This window comes from Symsagittifera roscoffensis, chromosome 10, assembly GCF_963678635.1.
Source record: "Symsagittifera roscoffensis chromosome 10, txSymRosc1.1, whole genome shotgun sequence".
Lineage (NCBI taxonomy): Eukaryota > Metazoa > Xenacoelomorpha > Acoela > Convolutidae > Symsagittifera > Symsagittifera roscoffensis.
In genome coordinates, this window is record NC_087071.1 from 12,181,197 (window position 1) to 12,202,691 (window position 21,495).

General features: G+C 35.0%; 1 protein-coding gene across 8 annotated transcripts in view; it reads right to left on the reverse strand.

Moving 5' to 3' along the window:
* Positions 1-1,465: 1,465 nt before the first annotated feature.
* LOC134855645 (uncharacterized) overlaps positions 1,466-21,495 on the reverse strand; it is a 30,531-nt gene continuing 10,501 nt past the window's right edge. For 2 of the 8 annotated variants that reach the window (XM_063872206.1, XM_063872207.1), the window contains exons 3-4: positions 8,770-8,913; positions 1,466-3,357 (exon numbers count right to left, since the gene is read on the reverse strand). In XM_063872206.1, the coding sequence (XP_063728276.1) occupies positions 1,694-3,357; positions 8,770-8,824 (1,719 nt within the window). In that variant the 5' untranslated portion in view covers positions 8,825-8,913 and the 3' untranslated portion in view covers positions 1,466-1,693. Of the gene's footprint in view, positions 3,358-8,769; positions 8,932-10,151; positions 11,314-21,495 lie in introns of those variants that run through there. The other 6 variants (XM_063872211.1, XM_063872212.1, XM_063872213.1 and 3 more) reach the window with 6 other exon arrangements.

Genomic DNA, 21,495 nt, shown 5'->3' on the forward strand with positions numbered 1-21,495 from the left:
ATCTAAAATTGCTTCAAGCTGATCATTGGTTCAAGTTTTTGAAATAATTACAGAAGTTGGTCTTTAAATTGATGATTACAAATTATGCACATAATTCCAGCGACTGTTGGCTTTGTGGTTATCTCGGAAAACTTAATTTTAAAAACTTTACAGTTAGTTTTCTCAATCAAGAGTGACAGAAAATTTATTTGACATTTTTATAGAAAATTGTTGATAATAACTCGAAAAAATGGTTGCATTTTCGCAAAACTTTGAAAGTAAAATTGTTCATCTTCGAAGCAAATCATTGAAAATCTTCAAGATAGTTTTGCATTTGAATTCTTTTTCCCTCAAACTTGTCTCTTGAAAAGTTTTCGATATTACAAAAAGTTATTTACATAAATAGGTAACCAATAGTTTCTTCACGAGGTTTTTAACGATTTCAAATATTTTTCAAAGAAATCAAAAATTGACAAAGCTGGGGAGTGTTAACTGCAAGGTTTAACACAGAGGCTAAGTTCCACTTCGCATAAACAAGCAATATTTTGACCGATAACGCTACTGGGAAAAAATTGAATGCGTAAAACTTTGAATCTACAAAATTTCTCAAGTGACGCACGCCAATTATGAGTATACTTAACTGCCAAGTGACGCAAGGCAATTATGACGCATTAGCAGTACCATTCAGTTTGAAAAAAAATTACCAACACACATGCCTCAACTTATAGAGCGACGCAATTTAACTAGTATACTAAAACGTTTATTAAAGGCTCGAATCCTCTTACTTACTTTGTTGCGGGTATCCCTACATCAATGCTACAGATCCATGATACCTTGAAGCTAAATTTGCTAATTAGGCTAGAAAAAATAGATATCTCCTACTTTAACACAAGCTTTGCTGTGTAATCAAACATTCACTCACAGAGAAAACAGTATGTTAACCCTAACACGACTAATCTGACGGGCTTTAAAACTAATAAGAAATACCCTTTGATATGAAAAACTTTTATTGTTGAGTTTTTTTTATAGAGGCGAAGCGGAGTGTGTATATTTGATTGCTAAGCCCTTAAACGCCATTTCTAGAAAAAATATTACAACTTCTAACTCATTTTTATATTTTTATTTCAGTTGTACTTATAGCAGCCCCTAAACAAGTTTCAAACTAGAAAAATCCTACGGATCTTCTTTTTTACCATAAAACAGACTCTTGAAAAAAGGAAATCAACACTTCCACAACAATTCGCTTAGTCCTATCTTATGAGAAGTTTGTTCAAATATCCGCCAAAATAATTCTCAAGTGTGATTTAAAAATTGTACTAAATTTGGTGGGAAATTATTTGAGCAAAATGTGGCGGCTTTTTGGCACCATGTTTTTCATAAATGTCGCACATATGGTGGGCAATTTAGTTACTATGGAGGGTACCTTAATGTTTTAAATCTTAAATTATATTTATTGAATAGTTGAGGAAAACTTTAAATTCAAATCATTATAAAAAGTTAACTTGTAAGATTTGTAAAACGTATATTATAAAGAATCACCAATTGTTGAGAAGTGATAGATCATAATCGGTTAGTGTTCATCCAAAATATCGTACTAAAAATGATTCTTTGATTTCATGAATAATTTTAATTATATAAAAATAGGTTAGCTGAAGGTTCAAGTCCGATGCAAAGAAAGTTATGTATGGCAGTTTGATGATACGAGTTTGTCTGTTCAAGGTACTTTCTGGTACTCTAGATCAAGCAGCACTATTCTACTGACTTTGTCTCCACTAGCTAATGTGGCAACGATTTTTGAGTTGCTAATGGGAATAACAACGTCCGTATTTTTAAGAGATGTGATTTTGGGTATGTGCTGTGATGTCATTTCTCTTTCGTGTTCATTCGTTGAAAGAACTTTTTCTAAATCAACTTTAAACACATGCAGTGTAAAGTTAACATAGTTAGGGCATTGTTCGGAGACGAATAAGTATCCCTCGAGAGATTCGATTGAAGGCTGGTCATCCGAAGCTATCCACACAATTGAAGTATTAATTTCATCTGTAGTAGGCAATTTTACGATTTTAACAGCGCGTGGATCCACAGCATCGCCAGATAATAACTGGTTGGTCGCTGTAGTTGTTGACGTTTTTACGGATACCAAAGACTGCGTTTCCGAGCTGGAATCAGATACTGAGCATGGCGTTGATAAAGGTGGCAACCAAACCACTGCTACATGTTTGTCACAAGATAGCAGCAATATTTTCTCGTTGGGCAAAAAAAGGTAGGATGCAATTTGACCGGAATAAATGTTTAACGATATAGTGTTCTGTCTAAGTTGATTTTTAAACACAGTCACACCCAACCATTTCGTCGAACACAAGTTTCGAATGCAATGAACTGCTAGCACAACAGTATCACCGAACGCACCAACTTTCCAAGAAAAACCGCGGCCATTTTCAATTCCACAAGTGTCAAGTTGTCCAATCTTTGCTAAATTGTTCTGATCGAGTACCTCCAATCTCTTATTTTGGTCACTTTTCCGCCATATGACTCCGTAGAGTGTGTTTCTACAGTCCATTGCCATAGAAACTAAATATTCTTCAACTCCACCTTTTGTCCTTCTTAGTGACTGCAAATTCAGTTTGCGTTTTACTTCAATTTCTCGACTTGTCTCGTCTATGCAAAACACTATGACATTATCACTTCCCACTTCAGGGCTAAATAATTCTTTTGTACTTGAATTGTACGCCGCTGCAACGCGAATTTTACTAGTGCAATCTTTTACTAAATGCTTTGTCACTCCCACCAATTCTCGTTTCTTTTTCTTGCTCGACATCGATTTTTGAAAGTTTGGAGCACCGTTATTCAGTGACGAACTTTCAGTATTCTTTTTGTGATTGCCGAAAATACCCTCTCGTGATTTTTGCAGTTTATCAATTTTAGAGAGGAAATTTGACCTAAACTGGTAAACATCATTCCCATGCAATTCTAAGAAATTTTTAATTTCCTTTGACTTTGACTCTAACTCGTTTGCTGACTTGGATTGCATTACGTTTTGTTGTTTTCTCTCCGCATTTTCAACCTGCTTCAGGAGATTTTCCCATTCTCCTTCCAAAAACTGTGCAACACCCTTGAACTCAGACTTGTATTTTGCCAGGCGGTATTGGACTTCGTTTTGAGGCCCACGATGAACTTTTAAGAGAATAACTCTGTGACTTTCGTCTTTGTGATAATTTTCCCAGCATTCTTCACAGATGGGTATTTTACATATGGCGCTTTCACAGAAATACCTGAGTGGGTAGTTTGGATGACGATCACAGAACACTGTAGAAGAAAATTCTGAGGGGGGTATGATTGAAGATCTTGAAGTAGTGGGATCGGCAGACGTCGTCTGCTCTGAAAAATTTCGACTTAAAATATAAATTCAGTGACAACTTTGTAAAAGTATTGTAGAACAAACACTACAAAGGAAAAAGAACTAACAGAAAAGTTTGAGCCAAATTTGAGGCTCGACATAAAAACTAGGAACTATTCTTATGCATATTATGTTCAAAACGAGGAGGGGGCGGTGCTGGCTTCTTTTTTCGCAGGTATACATTCTCATCGACAAAACCTAAAATTTTACAGGAGGGGCGGGCATCTTTTCCTCGGAGATTCGACCCTCTCACTGAAAAAGGGGCCAAAATAACGAAAAGCTTTCGAAAAAAAGATCCAAAATAAAAGTGTTTTTTTTTTAATTTGACTGCGTTGCAGACAATTTTATCAACATAAGGCCTTTCTAGTTTTCTGGGAACGCTCTCAAAGAATCAATTTGGTCAACCTAACAAATTTTGAAAATAAAAACATCCCCCTCTATCAGAGTGGTCGGAATAATAATCCAAAAAAATTTCACGCGGTATCCTGCTGAGCGAAGTTAAGTTTTACCGAGCTAACAGCAGTTAGATTAATTTGAACAAAATGAAGTTTACTTTAAAAAGCTCCGCTTAAGAAGAAACATAAACTCTTTGCTCTAAATTCAACTAAATAGGTTACCTCTCGAGGTGCTTATTCAACACTAAAATAGATTTTCGAACAATTTTGCTGCAGCTGAAATCATGACGGTTAAGGCTTTGAAACGGCGAGTGTCAGAACGGCACATTTCTTTTCGATAACCAGAAAGAAGACCGAATTCTCTATCTGCAACTTGAACTTGATCTCAGCAAATGCAACAAGAACTGGATAACTGCAACTAAAACCCTAGTTTATAGTTCTGACCGATATAAATGCATCAATTAAATACCATTTAAAAAAAACTGGGTGCACCATTTTTATAAAGCTGTGATTTTTTTTAGCTGTAAGAGACAATTCTAAATTGAATCTCTAAAACTGAGCAAATTTCAAAATATAGCGGAATAATAACGCAAACAGAACCAAAAAAAAAGAAAATGACCTGCAGTTATTATGTAGCGGCAAAGATAGTGGCGTTTTTTGGCAAAAAAACTAACTTATTCAAAATTCTTTAGCTATAACAGAATGAAATAAAAACCAAACTTATTAAACAGCTTTTAAATCAAGCAAAAAATGGAACCACTAACTCTGCGTTACTACAAGCCCTTGTATTGCTAAAATTATATTCATCTTGATTAATGAGTTTGTAATTTTGAAGATGTACAATTGGACGTTTTAAAAGAGGTCATTACCAATACTACTAAAAGTTAGAAATTTCGCAACAAAATACAAAAAAAAATTCATTCACAATGAAACTTGAAAACATTTTTTTGAAACCTTTAAAAACATCATAGCTGCATCATTTTCAAAAAAATACGAACAGCTTGACTGCAAACTGCAATTTTCTCTATTTTTGTTATCGAAACTTTTATGGCAGCACCATATCCACTTTACGTTTCAATCTCACCGTTTACTGGAGAAAAATTCGAAGATTGGTTGAAGTTTGAAGAACTTTTCAAGCTAATATCATTGTGGCCAGCGTAGCAGAAGCACAGAATCAACAAGCTCAATGTTTAGATCTTCATATAAATAGAAGAGCCCTCGAATTGTATTCAAATCTTGATGAAGCTGTGCGAAACGATTGCGAACAAGTTTTTGGTCAATTGCGAAATCAATTCACAGGGCTTGACCGATTTAGCGAATAAGATTTAAATTGCGAAACAGATTTTTCGAAAGCAAAATTGAAGATGCACAAGTTTTCATATCTTATTTGTGTCGTATAGCAGCTTGGCTACTAGATGACAACGATGCAGGAATAATCCGAGCAAAGAGCGAAGCATGCGAGTATGAGAGCACTTCATTGGCGGAATGCTCTGCAAGTACAAAAAAAGTTCTGCTCCGAGAACCCCAAAAATTCACCGTCGAAGACCTATGCTCTATTATTCGCAGAAGAAATCACTTTGTCAGAATCGAAAATGACGAGATGATAAAATGTGCAAAGTCAGCCTTTCAAAATGTTACCGGCCATCGCAAAGAAGACAACAAAATTTGTCATGTCTCTGCAGTTTTAACATATAATGGCTATCCAGAGAGCAGTCACAATTTCAACCCATATCAAAAAAATAGATACCGGCCTCGAATAAAATCAAAAGTTTTACACTGATGAGTAGGACGAAAACGAAAGATCAAATTTCGTTGAACAGGCGGATAATTAAGACGTTGACTAAAATCAAGATAGTGAGGAAGACGTCTCTAGGTCCGGAGACCAGGAAGCAAATCAAGTCTCTGATCAGGTATGATCATAGACTGTTGACGACTGGCCAGGCTGGGCAAATATAAAACCACTGTTTTGCAAATTGCGCATTAGCGAAACTCATCTCACAAAAGATTGTATAAAGTATCTCTCCTACCTTGACTGAGAGTATATTGGAAGCGTGATTCTAATTTCCTAATGAGACTTACTTTATCTTCAATTAAAAATTATGAATGCCTTTCAACTAAACATCTGACAAACTGGCCAGACAGCAGTATTAAAACTTAGTACCTGTTGTTTCCTTGGATTCTCCAACTCAAAAATTTTAAATGTGAAAGAATTGACTCACCAAAATATAAACACTGTGCAAAATGCACGATCACAAATCACGAGTCTACAAAGAAAACTGAGGAGCAAGGGCTATCATTTCAACCCTGATAATGACCTAGGATGCAACTGGTATTTTACATTTCGGCAACTGGTATCTTGAATTACATTATGAATACCCTAGAATCTAAAGCGAAGATAACTATCTTGCGATATCAAAAAATGCTGCAAAAATCGAGTGGGGCACCAAAAATAAAGATGCACTATTGCCCATTTCACAGCAGTATCTCCAGTGCGACAAAATTTCAGGAAAAAAACTAATTGTGTTTCTGCGGTTTCTTTTTGTCAAAAATTATCCTTGAACAGAATACCCACGTCCGCAGCCTCTTTTACTCTTAAAAAAAGTCCAAAGTAAGCTTCCTCTGCTGTTGCGTTTTCAATTGGTCTTTAACTTATGGTTGAATTGAATGCCTACAACTTGAACTGCGTTACAGATATTTAGTAACCTTGATCATCTTTAACTATAGCAATCTCCTTAGTAAAATAGTAAAATTTCAGAACAAAAATCTTAAAATTATTTGCCCTATTCTTAACAATTTTATAGCCTTTTTAAAGTATCAGCCGTTTGTAACGTCAAGTTTTAAATACTCAGTGGATTAACCTTCAAACAAAGCAGAACAGCCATTGCTACACTGAAACTACTTGCGACTTCAAAATTACTTTTCTCTCAGCTATGTTTTTGATACAGTTTCGCATGAACCAAAAAAAATCCGAGCCAGACAGGCAAATTAGCTAACTATTCAACATTTTTTATCAAATCTTGATGTAATTACATTGATCTTCTTTTTATAAAACAACTTCTTCGGAAAACATTTGGAAAAAAATTATCATGATTTTATCTGTATCACTTTGTTGTATTCTTTAACTTTTTGCACGACTTTTGTCTCTCATGCTTTAGCAGAGGCTCTTTTTTCGAAAATGCAGACTCTCAAAAGCCATACTTGATTTTCTCCCGGTACGCCTCCCGCGGACTTTTACCTTTACCAATGTAATTGCACTTTGCCATGGGGATTTTTGAACGACAAGCTGTTCGTTATAACAGCCTTATAAAAATATCAACTGAAAATTCGCAAAAGCGTCACTGACCTTTTTATACTTATCTTTCGTTTTGACCTAAACTCGGTTGATAAACAAACCAGATTAATCATTTTGAGCTGAGTAGAAGACTCAAAACGAATCACAAGGTTTTGAAGCGGAAACAAAATTTAGATCTCCAATATATAAGACATCTCCATTATTTGGTTTTGACCAATGCTTCATGGATAATAGCTAAACTGGCATTGACAGATAATCAATCAATGCAGCCGGAAAACTAAGGGATTCTTTTTGTTAAAATGCAAATTACATCACCCTGAGGCCCTAATAGAACAAAATGTCCATTAGCATCGTTCACTTCCCAACCACATTATTGATTCCTGTCACAACGCTTTCCCTTAAATTAAATCCCTCAGGAATCCAAAACCGCAGTGAACAAGCCTGCGTTTAATTTCTGTCTCCATTTCTAATCACAAATTGCAGAGCTTGAAGTTTTTTCACTCTTTCGCACAGGATTTTGCGCCCTAAGCACGATTAGCCTACTATTTATTATCCAAAGGCACGTTTTCCTTCCTAGAAGTCAAAAAAATCTTACGGCATTTAGTTTCAACTACCAATTTTCTGAAGTATTTTTAGAGCCAGCATTTTGTCGGATGGGAGACAGACTTTGTTTTCGTAAAGGTTAAAAACTTTACAAAAACAAAATTAATCTACCATCGGACAAAATGCTGGCCCCAACAAGAGGTCAGAAAACGGTACAGCGTTTAACCGTACTATCATGCTTCCGTTTTTTTGAAATCAAATTTTCAAAAAAAACTCCTGAAAAAAAACCAAACTGGGCTCAACTAAAATGATGTTAGAGAAAAAAAACCATGAATCGAAAATGAAACAAAAAATGTCTATGCACAACTCTCTGCTTGATGATTTGGTAAAAAAAATGTCCAGCTGATATCTGATATCTCTTACAAGGGGTGTCCACTTAGCATAACTAAAACTGTGGTTTTTTGTCCTTTTTTAATATAATCGGATGCTTCTCACTTGTTACTGCCCAATCCAAGCTTTTTTCATTAGCTTTTTCGCTCACCTTTCTAACTTATTATTGATTCCCTTTACCAAACCTGCTGGTAAAGGGAATGGATTTTCCGGAAAGATTTAAAACAAGAAAGAAAAAAAGCCCAGGGTCAGAAACGACACGTTCCTTTTTGATAACCAGAAAGAAAACCCAATTCTCTATCCGCAACTAGAATTCAGCAAATGCAACTAGAAGTGGATAACTGCAACTAGAACCCTATTTTATAGTTCTCACCGATATATACGGACCATCATGTTTTTATCTTGTATGCACCATTAATTTATACCACAATTTCTTTTATCTGAAGAAGATTGTTGAATAATCACTCTCTAAGAATCAGTCAGTTTCGAAAACAAAGTCGAATAAAATGCAGACAGAGCCCAAAAATGAAGATAGCCCAGAGATATTATGGCGAGTAGCTAGACCCTATCTGACACCTAAATGTCTTTTTTAAGTTTGAATGAAAAACAACGCTGCTGAATCCAAAGTTCCTACTCCACCCTATGATAGAAACAAAAAAAATTGGTTACGTACGAATGACGTGTAAAAATTATACCGAACGTTTTTAAACTCTTCAGATAGTTTTCATCCTGGAAAAACCTCTAAAACATCATTTTTTCAAAAAAGATCTTACCTGATGCAATTTCCTGAGCATTTGAAGGCAGCGCTATTTTTGAAGAAGTGTTCATATCATACACTGGTCGAGTGGGTAAATCTCCTGTCAGGAATTGAGACCTCAAGTCTACTTCTCGACTTCAGGAATCCGCTGTTGGCAACTCTGAATATGCAGTCAAACCTTAGGTAGTTTCTGGTGTTAAAACAGCGATCTTTTTTTTATTTGTTTTTGATTTTTTTTCTGCTCAGTCGGATAAAAAAATATTTTCTCGCTCTCTAGCGATGAATTTTTCTAACGCACCTATACACTTTTTTAACTTGAATTGTTGCCATTTTGACTTTTCGTCGAGTTCGGGAACGGAAAGCTTAAATGTGTCGTTTTTTACTCGAGGAGTCTACAAACTTGGTTAGTGTAAAATATGACATAAAGGCGCCTTCAAACATATTTGTCCCTATGACTGAATTGAAATCATGCCAAACAACTTTTTGTCTAAATGTCTTATAGAATAGAAGAACAACTGCTGGTTTCAAAAATGACCGTTTTCCTCCGGTTCTTATTAGTGGTTTATTTGCCTGAAGTTTAAATATTATGATACTCAGAAGCAATAGGTCAGAACGAGGCCAATTTTGATTCTCATGCGACGCATCTTTTGGCAATTGTTTGTTCCTATGCCTCTGAATGTATAAAAAAAACTTGAAACGGAACCCGCCAAATTGTTGCGAAACATACATACAAAAACTTGTAACAATTTTTTTTACCATTTATTGTGTAACAGAATCCGAAAAGAGCGATTATAGAAGTGCAGTTTCTAAGTTGTTTTTATATCTGGATTCAACGACAAAAAGGTCAAAAAACAGCTTTGTTGCAAAATCCACGGGACATTTTTTTCAGCTATTGCAGAGCTCGCTTAAATTTCACAAACACTGTTTAGCGTTACAATGGTTTTCTTATCAATCGTTAAACATTCACTTTTCAAGTAACTTAAAAATTGGTTATCAAAAGGTTTGGACACAACTTGTAAATATCTACGATTATTACAGATAACGTTCATTTTTAGCCAAATCTTTTAGTGAAATAATCTGAACTGATACACTGCTCATAGGAAATGTTATATCAAAAAATTGCTTTTGTTTCAATTTTGGCAGAAATCCCAAAACTTATTTCATGTTGTCAATTACTTAATTACTTTTCTTTAATCCCCAACACCGTTTTTCTACCTATTTAAGTAACCCAAGTCGCCAATATTTTGCGCGGATGAATAAAAACATCAAGTTTATCGTAACTTTCGTTCAAACTGAAGCTTGTATTTCAGTCTACTGTAATCAGATAAAAGAGAAAGTTTATTTTTTTAATTATGTTAGAAATCAGGAAAAATAAAAGACCAGAATTTGTTTGCTTACTTGGCGTTCTTGGACAGGAGACACGAAAGTAAAGCCGCTCTTGGACAGGAGTAAAGCTCAGTTTAATCAGGAAAATAGGAAAACTTTTTAAAAAATTTTCATCAAAAAGTCGATGATATAATTTCATCTTGTAGCATCAAATTAAACTTCCGGAAATACAAAATAAGAACGCATTCAGCCATGACAAATTCTGTACAATCTAGCGATTATAACAATGCAGCTTTAAGCTTTTTTATATGTGCATGTGTATTCCACAGCGAAAAGTCAAAAAACAGCCTTGATGGAAATTCCACGTCAAGTTATTCCATTTTTAACAATTTCTTTTGTTAAAGTCTTTGAACTGAAAGTAACATCTAAACTGCTCTTAGGAATTGTTATTTCAATAAATTGAGATTTTTTTTTTCAATTTTTTCATGTTGTCAATTAGTTTATTACTTTTTATATTCGAAACAGTTTTTTAAGTATTGAAGTAGCCATAGGTTACCCAAGTAACCTTTAATTTTCACGGTCACGGACGGACTACTAAAGACGTCAAATTTAATTTCTTTTCTGTTCAAGCTGAAAAATGATATTACCTTTTTTAATCAGATCAAAGAGACAAATTAGTTTTTTTTTGCAATTTTAGATTTCGGGGGAAGAAATCAAAGTCCAAGATGTGTTTGCTTACTTGACCAATTTGAAAACATAGCCGCTAATGGACAGGAGTAAGGCTCAAACTAATCGAGCAATTAGGAAAACATCTAAGAACCTTTCTCATCAGGAAAGAAAGAGAATCAACGATGATATAATTTAACTTTGTAACATCAAAATCTGAAAATCAAAACTAGCGTGGATTCAGCCAATCTGTACGATTCAGCCAAGAGAAATGGTGAACAACCTAATTTTGATAAGTGTCTCAACGCCTTCCATGTCCCATTAATCGCCCAAAGTTTGTTTCAGAAAAAATAATTGATATGTCCGTTGAACAAAGAGTTGAACTATTCAATTTCGAAATCTGCATTGAAAAACCCAATGGAGGTATAATCACGTGAAATTAAAGCTCAAACGAAAAATGATTAAATCGACTGATATACAAAATTTGAACCAAGTGTTTTCTCACAAAAGTAATTTAAAATACACAAACAAATCGAAGCTTTGTGCGCCAGTTCAGTACTTACAACAAGTTTTTTGCACGTGGGAAGAAAGTAAATCCAATTGATAAAAACGTATGACATTTAAAAAGGTATGTATTAACTTCATAATTCATTTTCATGTTTTACGAAAATCGAAAAGATTATGAGCAAATATTTGTTATCAATGCTTGCAGCCAGTTGACTTTTGAGTGAATTTTTCTTTGGCCTTAACATTCATTAAATTAGCCCAACCTTAGTTATCTTAACAAAAATTTCAAAAAATTGAAATGAAAAATTCCTATCGAGCCAAATCTGCTCTTTGAAAACACTTGCGAAAGATAAACAAATCAGCAGCTCCAAAAATGAAATAATCAAAAGTAGAAATCAGCCTCGAATTAGTAAAGTTTTTGCTACGTCTCGGATTTGAGCCACAGACGACGAGATTTGAATCTCACGTCCTTTCCTCTCAGCAAGTAAGCATAACGATTTCCGATCACTAGTCATAAAAATCAGATAACAGATTCTATGCATTTTCCAACTATACAAATCGAAATTATATCAAAAATGTCATCAAATTAGAATTTTTTTGCAAGTAGGTTGGAAAAAATGAAATCATACGAATAAACTACCTTCGCTGAGGTGAATTGGTTTTAAAAAGGTCGTTACTTAAGAAACAACTAGAGTTGAATTGTGGCAGTTCAAAAATTACATAAAATGGACTTCTGTTCTGCGCTAAAATGTGCGATTTAACATTGCTAAAACTAACTCTCGATCTATAACTTTGTTTGCTCATGTAATTAGGTTATCCTAGACTCAAACAGTAAAATTCTTTATTTTGAAAAATTGTTTTTAATTAATTTGAAAATTATAGCTTAATTAAATCTCTCTTTGAGGACACTGTCAAAATGTTTCTAACTACTGGAGTTGTTTTTAAAAGTAAAACTTAAATGGAAGATAACAAAGACCAGTTTGTGAACACTTAAAACGTTCAAACAATAAAAACAGTGCAACAAACAAAAACATGATATATAAAAACATACTAAAAAATTTGATTTTGTAACTACTTGTAATAACTTAATGTTTTTTATTTGATTAAGTGTACAACCGATGGTACCTGTATTGTATCGTTGTTTACTTATTAGTTTCAAAACGACTTGAAGGAGGCACTTTAAGCCGAGGAAAAGCTGCGCTTTGGAAACACTAGCGAAAAATGACAAAAAAGTAGCTGCTCAAAAAAGTACCTGCTAATTGTATCGTTGTTTACTTATTGGTTTCGGAACGACTTGAACGAGGCACTTTAAGGAGAGGAAAAGCTGCGCTTTGCAAACACTAGCAAAAAATTGACAAAAAAGTAGCTGTTCAAAGTTGAATATGAAAAAAGATGAAAATTAATCCTTAAAAAATAAAATTTCTGCAGTTGCAGACTTGCTCCTACGATCAAGTGACTTTTAAACCTCTGACTTTTAAAACAGCTACATATGTTAATAAATTGCCAATACAACGGTGCAAAAGTGAAGTCAAATACAAAAACACAATTTCGCAAGTAATAAAGTGGAAAACAACAAACAAACATCCACACTAACATTGCATCTAATAAATTGGAAAGCATCAACCCAGATGTTGTATAATTTAGGCATTTCACGAATTTTGCAAGATTTATTGAATTAGAAAATATCTGAAGTCCAGTCCACAATTTATTATTGTACTGCTGTTTACAAAATATCTTTATACGGTTCATTTGATAAATGAAAAATGCATCAACTGTATTAATGAGCCGTAAATTGCCCCATAATGAAACCAAGACTTGCGTCGTAGGACGAAAAAAAAAAGAAAGTTTGTACTAAAACACTACTGTGTAAATGAAAACTCATAACGTTGAAAAACAATTTAGGACCTTGAACAATTATTGATGTTCAGCTCCCCGTATTAGCAAAGTTGTTTTCGTATCCAAGCTATTGAAAAGTTTCCAGTAATTTCAAGTGGACAGATTTATTTGCTAGAGTTATTTTTAATTGAACTTTTTCTATAAACCGCAGATCATAAAAATATGAGGAATAATGAATTCAGCAAAAACGCTACAAAAGTTAAACATTTCATACAAATGAGACTAAAAATATATTTGTAGCCAAAATCTCATCCAGCTAACTGTTTAAACTCGCAACTATAACCGTGGACCAGTTAAATCAATACTAGTGTTTCTTCCTTTTCCTAATGAAAATATCCCACTTTTCAAAAAATTTATTGATGATTTTATTGATTCGAAAACCTAGCTTCGGCTAAATTTTATAAGGATAGGTTTATTTAACTTTCTGGCTCATTTTGTTACAGCTAACAAAGTAGTATTTTGGTTTAATGCACAAGTAATATTTTTTGAAATCTTGGTTTCTGCTTGTTTTCGCTTTGCGATGCAAATTTGTCTTGAATATTGGCTCGGCTTCATTAGACTTATTGAAATGTGAAGAAAAAGCTAATTTTGTTTCTGATTTGTTAAATGGTCCCTAAAACTAAATTGGTAGTAGGTCTGCTTGAGACTCGTTGATCGCACCAGATAAGTTTAGGTCTGAAGTGGCCTTCTCAAGGAGTAATTTCAGACAGTAATTTCAAATCGATTTTAAAATTAATTAACAGAAAAAATTGAGCCAGATTCGAAGCTCACAACAAAAACACAGACTTTTTTTTGTTTTTCATTTTAAACCGTTATATTTGGGACAGGCTATATTCGAGAGATATTTTACCAGCCTAATTAGTTCTTTTACCAGCCGGTGACCTGTTCGAATGGTCTACCACGCATTCCAAAAAGTGGAGTTTACCATTACTTACTTTGAAATCAAGTTAGTATTCGATTGATTTTCTTAGGTATTAATTGATCAGGCTGATAAGAAACTAATTTGGAAGGCCGACAAATTTTTCAATAAAAAATGGTTGTTATATCTCCTATACCTTATAAGTGCACTGAGTTGGTTGAGCTTCTTATTTGCAATTGGTTGCCATTTGAGGCGTCATAACCAAAAATGGCATTCATTCAAACTAATTTTTTTGAAAACGTTGCATGAATTGACGCGTTGCCAAAATAATTTAATAAATTATAAATTATAATAACAATTTTAATCAAATCGAAAAAAGAGAATGAAAGCAGAACCAGTATTTACGCTGGGGTGAAAAAACCCAAAGGTGATTGGAGACCAAAATGCCAGCAAACAATATGAAAATTAAGAAATAGCTTTTTGTTTTCGACGAAGCAAAGATCGTTTTCAAATGAAAAAAAAATATCATGCGTCAATAGGGACTGTCCTGTTACAATCTAGAGCACAAAAAACTTGAGAAAAGTCAAGCGTAAAGAAAGTTTTTCATCCAGTTATGGTAAAATTTCCACCGGAGCATCATAAAAGATTCTACATTGATGACTTATAAAAGATTGCAAAAAGGACAAAAGCAGGCATTTTTCATTGAAATCTTGAGAAATGAGTAATTATAGGCTACCAAAAAAATTAATGCTCACTAAAGAAGGTATTTCTCAGTTTAGTATAATTTTTTGATAGTCGGGCGAAGAATTGATAACTGGGGCGAGGCAGTTAAAAGTTATTTGTTTTAGCATGCCAGCCGTATCTCAAACTATTGATAAACTATCCAATAGCCTTCCGCCTAGCGTCTTCATTGATCATATCCGAAAAAAAAATTAAAATATAGCATAATACCTTAGCTGAGATGAATTTGCAAAATCACGATAAAGCGAAGTCTGGAGTAAAGTTCTGAGGGCTAATGCGGAAAAAAAGATATGTATTTCGAGATATGTATAAAAAACTTACGCGAATAAAAATTCCGATGAAATCAATCTTCCAAAAAACTTGAATAAAAGTGCATTCCGATTAAGAATGCGAAACTTGCAAGAAGTGTGTTCCGAACCCTGCAAAATAGGAATGCGATTGGCTGGGTCATCAGCGAAGTATTAGTAGCGTATTACCGATAATATTGCAGTAAAAGGAGGGAAGTGAAAATAATTCAGATAAAAAATTCGATCGGATCTTTACATAGCATTTACGATTACAAGTCATTTTTAGTCAAAATCAACGCGCATATTTTGTTCAAAACTCGGTGGTCAGTTGAACTGAAAGTTTCTAAACTGCCTATTGAAAGTTTGATAAAGCTTATCAATTGAATATCGGCGATAAATCAGCATTTTGATACCTTTAGAGATACTTGTTTTGAAGTTCTCTTGCAGAAAGAACAACTGAAAAAAGTCACTATGTCTCTAATTGTACGTTGGCGAAATGTAACTAGTGATTAAATTGTTTCAAGGTTAAAAGGATGCATCATAGACAAAAAATTTGTCGACCTTTCATTTTAGAAAAAAGTCGACTAAATTGATTTGTTTTCCAAGCGCTCTTGAAAGACTACTGACACCATATTTGGATAAAACGTTCTGCGCAGCAAGAAACTTTGAAAAAATTATTCAAAAAAATTTTACGGCTGGTCGGCAAAAACTGGATGTCATAAGAAAATATCACAGGGGGGATTCTTTGGTTGCTGAGGGGATCGAATACCTGATAAAATGAAAAAAGCGTCCACTCCAATCCCCCACCCCTTAAAACGCCCCAGGATGTAAGCGTTCCCGTTAACAATTTGAATGAATGGCGCCAAAATGATGACGCGTAGATTGCGCGAAGTTCCGTTTAAGTGTGCAAATCAGAAAGCGTGCTGCTAGCCAACTAGAACTGCTACCCAAATAAAGAACGCAAAGAAAGTCCTCTATATCGATCAACCGTAAAAAATTCGACGGTTCATTCCGAATCATTCTGGATAGACTTGATGATATTTGGAATAGTCATATATCGTATAAGTACGTGAAAACATCACCGCAACAGGAAAATGTCAATCATAAACTAACTTTACATAAGGCACCGAGGACGAGCTAAAATGATGCCTAGAATGTTCAATCTAAAATTACAAAAATGTTAATTACAGAAAATCTCATTTTCTGTGTAAACCACCCCGCGACCTATAAGCGCATGCAATTATAATCACTCTAACATCTGATTAGTATATTGATTCAAGTAGCAGCGGATTGCACAATTGCTTCAAATTTCAAATGTATCTAGAAGTTTTAAATTCAACCCACATTTAACCGAGTCTCCTATCTAACAGGACCGAACTTCCAACACATCCGACAAAATCCTGACCGAAAAACATAAGGCTCAAATCATTACGAGGCCAAACTGTGCACTGGATAGGCGCACAATTTTGTGTCCGTATGTTCCTGGATTCCAGAGACAAGTATTTATAAATATGTTCCAAAATGTAATTGGATTCCTCTTACTAAATTTTAGTGAATTCCGCGGACAAACACTTCCAACGTAAATTTTGTCGGCACATTGGTTTTGTTGCGGATTCCGCAACGAGCGAATATAGGTAGTTTATCCGGATTAGGCAAATGTAAGCGCATTCCGCAAATGTAAGCAGATTCCACAAACTTATGCTGATTCCGCTTACAATTTGTGGAATCCGATTGCATTTTGCGGATTCCAGTTACAGTTGCGATTTTGCGACAGCTTAAATTTACTAAACATATATGTTATTATTTGCTCATGGATTCCGCAAACTGTTTCCGGATTCCACACATTTTGTTGCGGGTTCCACAAATTTGCTGGTTTTTGGAGCGAATTTGAGCAATGCAGTGTTTTAGCTAATTCTCCGTGGAATCCAAAATAGCAGAGAAGATCAAAGAAAAATAACAATGTTGCGGATTCCGCGACAAAATCTTATTTATGCCTGTTGGGGAATCCGCCTAAAATCCACAAAATGCACAGTGTGGCCTCGCAATGATCCTTACATAAGTAAAAGCAAAAAATTTTCTACATTGAAATAGCGGAACAGTATCAAGCCAAAAATAGGTACAAAAATTGCACTACGTTTATTTTCTTGGGCAATGCAGGCTCACAGATTCCCTGAGGCCAAAGAAAGGGAGACAAAAGGAAAACTGAAAAATTGAAGGTAAACAAAACAGATGCGGCTGTGACGAAAGAAGAAAAACGCTGAGAAAAAGGTATTGTTAAACAATGCAAGGCGATCAATGACACGGAATGTGATTTCTCCCAACGAGGATTTTTTTTTGAAATCGAATGACGCGGAGATAAGACGAGCAATTGGAACAAAAAATGAGCCGTTGGTTATGAGAAAAAGAAGCGCTCATTGGGAAGAAAACCCCAATTTAAGCAGTGAAGACCTCTTGTGTGAGTTCCTAAATTGGCAAAAAAAATTGTGGTTTAAATTAGATGATTATAAAAACATGGTAAAAAATTGGAATAAGTTCCAATGCCAAACCTTATTAGAACCAGAAGAGTTTATATGTTTGTCTGCAGCTTGTTATGATCTAAGTATATATTATTTTTCGCTTGTTAATTGAGCACGTTCTTAGTTCGTTTAACGTCATCGGTCTTCCCAACATGTCTACAATCTTTACAACCGAATCCAAATTGAACCACTGCTCCAGCCGAGCAATGTTCACGGAAGGATGTAGGGTGGTGCCTTCTCAGGGCTGCATGATTCCTAGGGGCTGAAAGGAGCCACCAGTGGTTAAAATGAAGTCTTTCTTGGTGAATTTTCTAGTTTTCTGGAGGTACCCGAAATAGGAGACCCTCACAGTCGGTGAGCGTGAGAGAGGGGACGAGATTTGCTAAGTTAACAATTCCAGAAATGACGGGTGACAGTTCACCGCGATGACCTCGGGGGGGGGGGGGGTGGTCTCAAAACTAGTGCTAGGAATTTGAAGTTTATCCAGTTCCCCGGGGCGCTCATCAGAACTCTCTCCAGCAAGAATGGCGAGGATTTTTAACCCTAGTAATGGATATGGTTGGCAGTATCTCAGAGTTTTTTTATTGATTATACTTGTTTCAGGCTGTTTTCGGATAGGCGGTAAATGTATTGCTAAAGACGCTTCATCTTTTGCTGCTTCTGTGAGTCCATCTCCAGGATTAACTGTCCTAACTAAAGAGAGTCTTGGAGGTTTTTTGTGTGCAAAATCCTAAGATTTCATGTCAATCCGATATTCAGACTAATTTGACAATACACGTTTTTGTAGAAATCTCGATGGAGAACCGATTATTCTGGCTTTTTGGTAGTTTACCCGTCTCAGTTCTGATTGCCGAAATCACTGTTTTATTTGCAGCGCTGCTGGATGTAGGTTGACATGCACTAGTAATCTAGATTATGGGCTCAGTTGCAGTAGTTGGTCATATGAAATTATCAAGACTAGAGACAATATCTTTAGGACTTGGGTTTGCGAGTTTGGAAATAGTCTTGTTTTTAGCAGGGGAGGGGTATGGAGTTGTAATGCCGAAATTTTTTCCTGGATCTCTTTCAGGATTTAAGGTCACTGGAATTCTGGCATAGTTCTCTTTTGGAAACCCATCCCGATCGTCTATAGTTGTTCGTGGTTGCTGGAGAATATGGCATTGTGATCAACGGAGGGTTAGCAACTTGCTTGCTTTGATCCGGATTAAAATAGTTTCTCAGTCGTGCTTATTGAGCCCCTTCTCTTCTCTTAGAAGAATTCTCGTGAAATGCTCATGGCTGCATTGCGATATGCAATATATAAGTCTTCGAATACCCTTCTTAAGTTTTTTATTGCGATCGAGTGATTGTTTGCTAATATTTGCTCGCATCAGAGAGTTCATTCGATGAAATTGAAGCGTCTGATTCGTCAAGAATTAGATCTTTTATGAGATCGAGTGCGTCTTATTCCTTCCCTTTTCCTCGGAACATTAAATTGCTTCCCTTATCCAGATATAACATTCGCATAGTGCTAGATACACCGTCTAGAGCACTATAATTTTGGAGTAAGTTTATTTTTAGTTTTTGGTTAAAAGTGATTCGAGCTGAGAGAAATTTTGATAAGCAGTTGGTTTGCACAAGTACGTAATTCCTTTTCTCAAATTGGTTCTGCCACACGGTGCAACTTTCCTGCGTCCGACGATAGTGTTATTGGTTTTGAACTCTTACACACTCAATGCAAATTTCTCCGTGGATTTCAATGTTACGATAGATTTTAGGCTTACAAACATATTGGAGGCACAAAAACTTCATTGCGATAGGTCTGGATGAGGTTGGTGAAGTTTCGCTGGAGACATAAGGCGTCCATCGATTCATAAACAGCCACATATATTGTTTTCGATACTCATTTACAGAATTTTTGACCTTCTTAGCACTAGAACTTTGTCAATAAGCAAAGCCTTGAAACGACTAAAAACCTGCATGTAACTTTTTCTAAACGGCAAGTCAGTTTTCGCTATTCACACAAATACACCAATATAGTTTTTTGGCTTCTGTTCCAATTTTGATGAATTGTTTGCAATTCATGAAACTAAAGCAGGTAAATGCTTTCTTGTGACCTTGTCCGGAGCCAATATTGTTACTTTATTCACGCGTGAGCTAATCGTTTGAACAAATCCCTGCAATTTTTCATTATAACTGTAAATCCATTCAAAATCCAAGTACTTATAGATAATGCTTTTGAGCGATCGAATGTTGCTTTCGGCAAAAGTTGATTTTTTCATTGTATTTGATTTGATCATTTCACGTTAAGTACATAGTTTTTCGAACCCTCCTTTAAACTCTTCTATTTCTTGTTTAAACTTTTTTGGTTATTTGTTTTGATCATTTTTTTGAATCCTCGGTTGTTTCTTTAGCATATTTGGTCTTCAGGGATTCCACTCGTAAGCAGCGAGAGAGACAATCGACAGCAACTATCATATATCGTACCCATGATTATTTTTAGCCAATTTATCAACATAAACCAGTTCAAGAGACCAAATTTTGTTGATATCGTTAACAATCACTTTCAGGATATGCTTTACGAAACAATCCATACTTTGTATGTGATGATTGAGATCACAGAAAATTTGTAACATTTGTTGGTGAGAGTCCACTAGCATTTATTAAATTTTTCACACTATCGAATGCAGCTGGACCTTTCGTGTGGAGTAATTTGAGTTTCTTTTCTTCAGTGATAGTAGGATTTCCATTCTTTTGATCACATCGCAAACGATTCTATACTGCTTTCAGAATTTTTATCATCGTCGTTATCGTCGTCGTTAAGGAAAAAGTTTATTTTTTGTTGGAGTTTTCTTTTGTCGGATTGCTTAGTTCTGGGTTTAAGAGTTGCCGATCGAGTCTTCGAAGAGGAAGGTTTTGATCTCTTCGATTCCTCAGATGTTGTGTTGTCGTAGACGAAAGAAGAGGCTGAGGGCCTAGCTGTTTCGCTCTTAAGCGAGTGGAGAATCTGTTTGGCATAAGTGTCAGATACTAAACTAGGATCAAGACTCAAATCTTTCAAAATTTGTGGATAAAAATTACCCTCAAGTACTTTTGTGTTCTGCTGTGTATCGTACAAAAAGATTGAATTTTAACGAGTATTGGTTTTCTTTGAATAAAACATTTCCGTCAACGTCTCAAGTCAAGGATTCATTTTAGAACAGCTGCTTTAGCACTATTTTTGCTCTTTCCATTTTTTAAGCTTTCAATAGGTCTTGAATGGTTTCCATAACCATTCGAAATACTTCAGCGGTTTTTCCTTTATTTTTTGATCGTTTTTTTTTAAATTCTCTTTAAACCTGTTTGCTGCAGAGACTTGTCTGATTCAACATTTTCTTCTGCCTCATCATCAGCAAATCTTCACCGAAATTGGTAAGTGCATATAGATTTCTTTTTCGAAGAATTGGTACTACAAATATAGGGGTTAAAGGAGTAAGGTTTGAGTTTAATGGTGGTGGAGAGTCACGGCTGAAATTTCGTTCTCGAAATCGCTGTATGTAATTGAATTGAGACGGTTTGTCATTAATAAATTGATAGTGAAGGATTTGAGATTATGGTACAGTTTTCCATCTGGAGCATATGTTTTGCGAAGAATAAGAATGAATTCTTCAGCATACATGCTTAAGGTTCTGTTTTTTCAGATAACTTTAACACAATTTCCTGATTGATTTAACCAGTGAAAAATTGTTTTTCAAACCTTTTCGTTTTTCTTGTTTACTAAACTTAGGGTCAAAAGTTTATTCAAATGGTACTTTCTTACTCTCGATGAAACTTTTGTTTGCTGGAACATGCCCAATTAAAACATTTATAAAACAATCGCAAAGAAACCTAATAAACTTTGAATCAGCTCTTGTCAAAATTGATCTACAATGGTGACTATTGAGCATGTGCTTCAATAAGCATAATTCTTTCTCTGCTTTCAAGGA